Source organism: Apium graveolens, chromosome 7, assembly GCF_009905375.1.
Source record: "Apium graveolens cultivar Ventura chromosome 7, ASM990537v1, whole genome shotgun sequence".
Taxonomy (NCBI): Eukaryota; Viridiplantae; Streptophyta; class Magnoliopsida; order Apiales; family Apiaceae; genus Apium; species Apium graveolens.
Window position 1 is genome coordinate 255,738,740 of NC_133653.1, and position 8,027 is coordinate 255,746,766.

The 8,027-nt window shown below is 31.6% G+C and overlaps 1 protein-coding gene across 1 annotated transcript; it reads right to left on the reverse strand.

The window, feature by feature from the left end:
- Positions 1 to 1,063: 1,063 nt before the first annotated feature.
- On the reverse strand, positions 1,064 to 4,129 carry LOC141671022 (trihelix transcription factor DF1-like). Its single transcript, XM_074477094.1, has 2 exons — positions 3,692 to 4,129; positions 1,064 to 3,180 (listed from the first exon to the last, which is right to left on the reverse strand). The coding sequence occupies exons 1-2, from the start codon at positions 3,979 to 3,981 to the stop codon at positions 1,584 to 1,586; spliced, it is 1,887 nt and encodes a 628-aa protein (XP_074333195.1). The 5' UTR covers positions 3,982 to 4,129; the 3' UTR covers positions 1,064 to 1,583.
- Between the last annotated feature and the right edge of the window lie 3,898 nt (positions 4,130 to 8,027).

Here is an 8,027-nt window from a genome sequence, read left to right on the forward strand (position 1 = left end):
AGTATGTTGTAACAATCATCGGATATAAGATATAAGGGTTAACATGCAGAGTGGTAAACTGTGATAGGTATTCCTTACACCCAGATCTCCACCACTCAAGAGAAAAATGGACCCAAAAGGAATAGATGGGGGAGAGACAAAATCATATGGGTTTCACTAGTCATATGTAATGGACCATATGGGTGATGAAACAGCAATTCCCCAAAAGTTGTTTATAATATAAATTCTGGGCTGTCACCATTCATCAAAGTTAGGGATTACTATTAAAAGAATGGGGGTTTACAACTACAATGATGATTATATGCTCTACAATAATTAACACTACTTTGTTTATGTGGAAAGTCAACATATCCTTACTATTACTCAATTTCTTTTAAATCAATACTTCAATTATTATTTCAAGTTAGAAGCTCCTTGTGTAGGACCTTACTTAAAGGTGTTCATGTGATGTTGCCTATTTGTGTGGGTGAATGCTGATGATGGCCCCATTTCTATTTCACATATAAGTAATTGATAGTATTATATTCATGTATTTTTAGCCATTTTTTTAAGTGATTATACTCAACATCAAAGCTAAATATCAAAGTTATTAGAAGAAATGTCAGATTTTTAAGATAGTTAAGAGTTGTTATTATGCCAGTACTTTGATAAAATCAAGTGTACTAGTAGCATAGTAATTATGAAAAAGTAAATAAGTATGCCTAATACAAACGAAAACAACATTCATACACAAGATTACAAAGAAACCGTGATTAAGTATTGTTAATCACTATTTGATTAGAAAAATATTAAACAGGTCGGTGTTCTTTACTAAAATAACAAAATAATTGTATCAACTTGATTATACAGATGTTTGCCTACATTATTTGTGCACAGTTTTACAATGCTGGAAATTCAGTTTAACACAAGAAATTTAAGTTCAAAAACAAGTAATTTAAACAGATTAAATTTTTTCAAAAATTATTAAACAGTTTTATTAGAATCCTTACCATCTCAGTTTCACCGGTGCAAACAAAACATTTCATAAATGTGTGTGCAAGTAATAATTAGATACCTGAAATGATGAAACTTTGAAACAATTCTTCTTTGTTCATTAAAAGAAACAAAACATAAAAAAGCTAGTAACAGAATTCTGACATTTACAACAACAACAAAATAAAAAACAAAATTACACCAACTATAATATCCCCCTCCCTCTTTTATCAACTCATTATTATTCTTTGATAACTCTTTTTCCCCCTCACCCACCCCCAATTTATTTTCTTAGAAAATAATAAATAAAATATATTCTTTAAAAAAAAGTTTTAAATATTATATGAAGAATAAAAAAGAGACAAACATATACTATTACCACTAGGATGAGATATCACCTTACACTTGCACCCCCATGTGAAATTGTCCAGTATTTCAAATTTTCACCACCACCCCCCACCATTATTTTCCCTTGCCGGAGAATCTGCCCCCACTACCATTATTCCGTTCGTCCTTCCGTCGTGACCCCACCACATTTCTCTTACAAATTAATGTTACTTCAATGTCACAATGCATGGCCTTTTCCTCCTCTTATATATGTTTAGTCTCACTCAGCTCTTGTTTTGATCTTGCTTGTTTGTTACTATCTCGAATGCACCTCCATCGTCGTCGTCTTCATCGTCCTCGTAATCATCCTCGTTCATGTTATCGCTCTCGTGGTCTTGTTCTTGGTCTTGATTTTTCTTGGTTTCTTGAAGTGGCCATTGTTGTTCAGGCTGTGCCATTATAGGCATTGCAGCAGGGAGAGGATTTGAGTTGAAAGAGAGATTAATGTTACTGTTAGTAACTTCTGTTTTCGCTTTCTCTTTGTACAAGGCCTCGAGCTGGTGAAAGTACGGGCAAGTCTTGGCATCCTCGGGCCTTTTCTTGTTACTTTCTTTTACCTTCTTGTAGTACTTGTTGATGTTCTCCCACTTCTCTTTGCATCTTTTCGCGTTCCGGTTGTATCCTATTTTCCGCATTGCAGCTGAGATTTCCTCCCAGAGTGGGCCTTTTGGCCCGTTTTCGTGATACTTTGTGTCTAGAGTTGTTCGGAAGTTGATCAAGGCTTGGATTTCGGCTTTAGGCCATCTTGAAGGACTTGGAGACATGAAGTTTGTGTTATCGGATCCGCCATTGTAGTTTGATGATTGTACATTGATGTCGTCTCTTGTACTTTTCACCGGAGCAGGAGCTGCAGGTATAGGAGCTGGAGGTGGAGCCTGAGGTGTGAGTACCATTGCTGGTGCTGGTGTCGGTGGCATTGGATGTGGTTGCGAAACTTGTACAGGAGGCTGTGGAGGTGGAACAACAGGCAATTGAGTTTGCGGAGGCTGAACTTGTGTTTGGTTCGGAGAATTCTGATGTTGTTGTTCAGTTATCTTTTGTAGAAATTGAATGACAGCAGCATCTTTAGCAGCAGACATGGATCTCTCTTGAAGTAAAAGCTCGTGTTCTCGATTCATTTTAGCCATTTCTTGAACTCTCCAAGCCTCTTCTCTAGCTATCCGTTCCTTCTCGCGTTTCTCCAATGTATCTAAAAACTTCTGTTGCAACTCATCTTGTTTCTGAATCACCTCAGTCATCAACCTCCCGAAAAAGTCCTCCCACTTCCTCTTCCTCTTCCCGTACCTCTCTGGCTGCTCATCCGAAGACGTAGAAGATGTTGAATTCGACATAAAACTCATATTCGGATTGTGATTGTTCATTAATCCGATGGGCTTTTGAGCAGGAATCGAAGGACTAATTGTCACTGTAGGCTGTGAAGAAACATTATGAGAAGAAACATTGATGGGGTGAACTGCATTACTAGGAAAAACAGTAGAAATAGGGCTAGGTGTTGATGAAACAGTAACATTTGTAACAACTGGTGAAGAAGTAATAATAGTATTCATATGAGTACTATTATTATTATTTCCCAGCATTGTTGCAGATGTTAAAATTGTCGTCGGATGAGATGCAGGTGGTTGTGATTTCATCGGAGACCATGACATTAAGGAGAGTGAAGGGTGAGTATCAAGTGCCTCTAATTGCTCGAAAAAACGATAAGTCTTGCCATCATTCTTTGTATTCCGGCCATCTTTGGTTCTCTTGTGATACTTGTAAACATTCTCAAACTTTTCTTTACACTTCTTCGCGCTTCGATGATATCCAAGCTCCGATAATTTCCTGATAACAACACTTAAACCATCATGAGTCACCGTAATCATTTGTTTTGCATTGATCTCATCTAGAACTCATTAATAAAACAAAATCTAGAGTTATTAAAACATAAAATAAGCATTAGAACTAACAGTAGTCATTAAAACAAGAAGAGAAAAGTTTAAGCATTTTTTGTTAATGTCAAACAAGAAAGACAAGAAAGCTAGCTAGCACATCAAAGAACTCCAACTTGAATCAAATAGTTTTTTTTTTCTTTTCAATGGAGTTAAAAAACACATCAAAATCATTGAAAATAAAAGGTATGCATAGACTTTAAGAAGTAAGAATTTGGTAGTTGAAATACAAAGAAAACTAAGATTTAAAGAAAAAAACACACACACACATCTATAATCTTGATTTTTCAGAATCATTTCAAAGATTTCGAATATATTCATTCAACAAAAAAAGTTATAATCTACAGATCTCAGATATCTTGAGATGAAAAAATAAATAATTTACGAGATTTTTCGATAAGTACCTGGAGACTTCATCCCACAATGGGCCTTTAAGACTGGAGTCCCGGAAGGTAACATCCATATCAGACCTGATTTTCAACAAAGCAATAGTTTCTTGTCTAGGCCATCTACTTCCACCGGAATTTCTCTCACTTTCTTCACTCCTTCCTTTTTCTTCTTCGTTCATTCCTCCACCACTGCCTCCACTTCCACCACCACCAGGTTCTCGAGTTTCGGCGGCAGCTGCAACACTGTCACCAGAGCTGCCTATAAGGCCTGGAACACCAGCACCACCTTGCTGTTGCAGCATCATGACAACAAGAATATTACAGCTGAGAAACAATGAAAAAAAATAAAGATAAATATGTTGGAGTAGTTTATATGTGTAGCAGTAGTATATATCAAGTTTTATCAAGCCAAAAATGAGGGTGAATTCTGTGGGTTTTTATGAAGAGATGGGGTTGTATGGTGAAAATTATTTAATTTATTTCGGTGGGATCTGCCTGTCAATCTCACACCTCTCAAATTTATAAAAATCACCCCTTTCTCTCTTTTTTAGCTGTGTGAGGAATCTTTTTAATCCTTTTTTCCTTTTTTCCCCCTTGCAACATAAAGAAAACTTTTTATTCTTTGGTTTTTTTTATTTGTAGTTCTTTTCTTGTTTTGATGAATTGGAACTCGATATTCATCAAATAATGTAAATTTTGTCAATGTTCCAGACTTAGAATATGATTTGTAATTTTCTAATTAACATAGTACGCAATTCAGTAAGCTGGCGTAATCAACGTTGAAACTGCGTACAAATTGTGATGCGTACATTTATTGTTACAGATGTATAGATATCATAAAGTTAATCGAGCGATAATGTTGTAACACGTGTATTTCATTGACGGAGATATCAAGTAACTGTAAGCTTAAAGTGTGGCGTATATTTAGCCGTAACGGAAATGTATAGTGATTTGAAGTCAAATTATGATGCATTCATATACGTTACATAGCCGATGGCACAAAATTGCTCATACTTCATTTTTTTTCATAACAAGGTTGTATATTTACTAAGTTGTACCTATTAGTTTCTTTCGAGAGATAAATCTTGAAACAACGAATCTATCTATTGTGTATATAATACAACAACAACGGGGTTTGATGTGCAATTTAATTAATATGACGATTTTACCCTTACATTAATATATATATATATATATATATAATTTATAACACCTCATCATTTATTTATTAAAAATTATTAATTGCTCTATACTTAATATGTGCATAGATACATTAATACATATATACAAGCATACAATAAATATATACATGTATAAATTAATACATGCATACGTACATACATACATACATACATACATACATATATATATATACGTATGCATGTATACACATATACTTACATACACACACATACACACATACATACATAGATACATACTCATATATTTTTATTTATCATCAATTTAACATCGTCCTCCATCCCAATGAAATTATCACATATTATATTACACAAAATAAAATAAAATAAAAATAAATTATCACATATGTACGATTTAACGATTATACCCCTACATTAATATCTATATAATATTTATTTTAAATCATCATTTATTTTTTAAAAATGATTTATTATTTTATAATTAGTATGTGCATACATACATTAATACATACATACATACATACACACATACATACATACCTACACACATATACACACACACACATACATACATACATACACATACATACATAGATACATAATCATATTTTTTTATTTGTCATCAATTTAACATCCTCCAACACAATGAAATGACCAAATATTACATTACATTATATTAGATCAAAAAAATAAATTATTTATACACATATGTACGATTTATATTTTATTATTAATAATTATGTGACTTATATCATATAGTCCCACCATCCCGTAGGTTTTTAAAATCATTAGGGGGTTTGTTGAGCAAATTAATTTATATGAAAATTATACCCCTACATTAATATATATATTATTAAATTCACCTCGTCATTTATTTATTAAAAATTAAAAATTATTGTATAATTAATATGTGCATACATACATACATACATGCATACATATAAACATACATGCATGCATACATACATACATACATTCATTCATACATACATACATATAATAAATATATACATATATATAAATTAATATCGGGACATACACACACATACATACTCGTATATTCTTATTTTTCATCAATCTATCATCGTCCTCCAACATAATAAAATGGTGAAATATTAAATTAAATTCAATGAAATAAAAAATAAAATAAACTATTTATACATAAATGTATAATTTATACTTCGCTATTAATATTTTATGACATATATCATATACGTCCACCGTCCCATAGGTTATTAACATCGTTGTTAGGCATAGAAATTAAAAAAATGAATTATGTTGAAGACAAATTAAGAAAACGGGGGTATATTTTGGAGTCATTATAAATATAATATGCTATTTTAGGAAATGTTAACAATCTGTTGGAACATCCCAAAATAAAAAAATTATTGAGACGGAGAGTATCATATATGTAATATCCCGTAATTTTTAAAATCCGATTAATAATAGAATAATAGAATAAAAAAGATTAAATTAAATAAGGACTAGGATTTAAAATTGAATTAGAGTAATGGGCCTAAAATTTGGATCAAATGCTAATATGGATAACTTGTAGGTTAAGATACAGGGTTTTGTAGCATTTTAAATACACCATATTCGTCTTCCTCGTTTTTATTCATAAAATTCGTAAGGCTCTTTTGTATAAAAATCAGTAGTCTTGTAAAATTCATAAAAAAATCATCGTAAGTCAGAATTCAGTGATCCTGAATTTCTCGGAAAGGTCTTTTCATTCTCTACAACTTTCGTGTTTCGTGTTTTTTAAGAAAACATCGTTTAGATTGTCAAAAGGTTATATTAAGATTCGATCAGGTTTTGAGGTAAGATTTCGATCGATCTTACTAGTATTTTCCAAATTGTGTGTTGTGCGTATATCTTTAATTATCAAAAATTGGGTTAAGTGATAACATATTTGAAAGTATTATGTTTTAGAGTATATGTATTGTTGTGTATGCATGGTGTGTTTCGATGATAATTTTGGATCTTTGATTTGTGTCATGGTTTGTGAAAATATCGAATAAGAACTTAGGACCGTAGTCACCGGATTGTAATGACAGTTTTGTAAAAATTTAGGATCGTTATCACTTATCACCGGGTTATTTCAATATATCATTCAGTGAATAAACTTGATATCAATTGCCAATATAGTATGATTCATTAATCACATTTCTAACATATAAACCCATTAAATAATTAAAAAGACAAATTAATAATTATTTTAACATATTACAAATATCATTTAATTATGAAGTGGCAAAAAATGTATAAGGACATAATTTATTACTTCCTGCGAATGCACCATTGAAAACATACCTCAATCACTCGTACGCATATGCATAAACAAATAAATTAATAATCCACTAGAGCAAGTCTTATGCAATGCTATAAGTGGGGCCATTTCCATAATTTGAAACCAAATGCTAAAAATTGCAACTCCAAAGGAGTTCTATCCTTGGATGCACTATGCATATATGCATTCTTGGTTCTAAATTTGAAACCAATGATGCATTTATGCATCCATGCCACATCATCAAGTAACCATAAATGATATGCATATCGGTAAACTTTAGTTAAGATATAGGATGAAAAGATAAAAATGAGTTAAATTTGAAATTATTTGGTTTCAAAATGCAACTAGTATTGGAGTTGAAGTTCTATTATAGCATCAAAAAAATACCTTTTGATGCCAAATTATAGCAATGACTATAGTCATTTTCATCTAGTATTGGACTTGCTCTTAGGTAAGAATATAAATATATCGTCAATAATTACAGTGAAAATAGTTTCAATTAGCACAATTTAGAGTATGCCCGTGCATTGCACAGGCTATAAAGCTAGTTAGAATTGAAAATGATGATTTAATGTTGAACTCATGGTCAAATATACTTGTATAGTTAAAGTTAAAATTGTTTTGAAATTATGATAATTTGACAAATGTCCATATCACTATTAGAGAGGTTCCAAGTTAAAGTTATGATCCATAACTCAAATATGAGAGGAAAGATTACTCTACACAAACTAAGATGGAAATCTCATTCATTTAATTTTTTTAAGTACATTATTGTTAGGCTTTTAGGTTCTTTGAATATTGAAGAAGCGGGGCAATACAATTAATTCTAAATTTTTTCAACTTAACACATGATTATTTATAAATAAATTCGATTTTACAAAATTATGAGAATTGCTAACAGAGA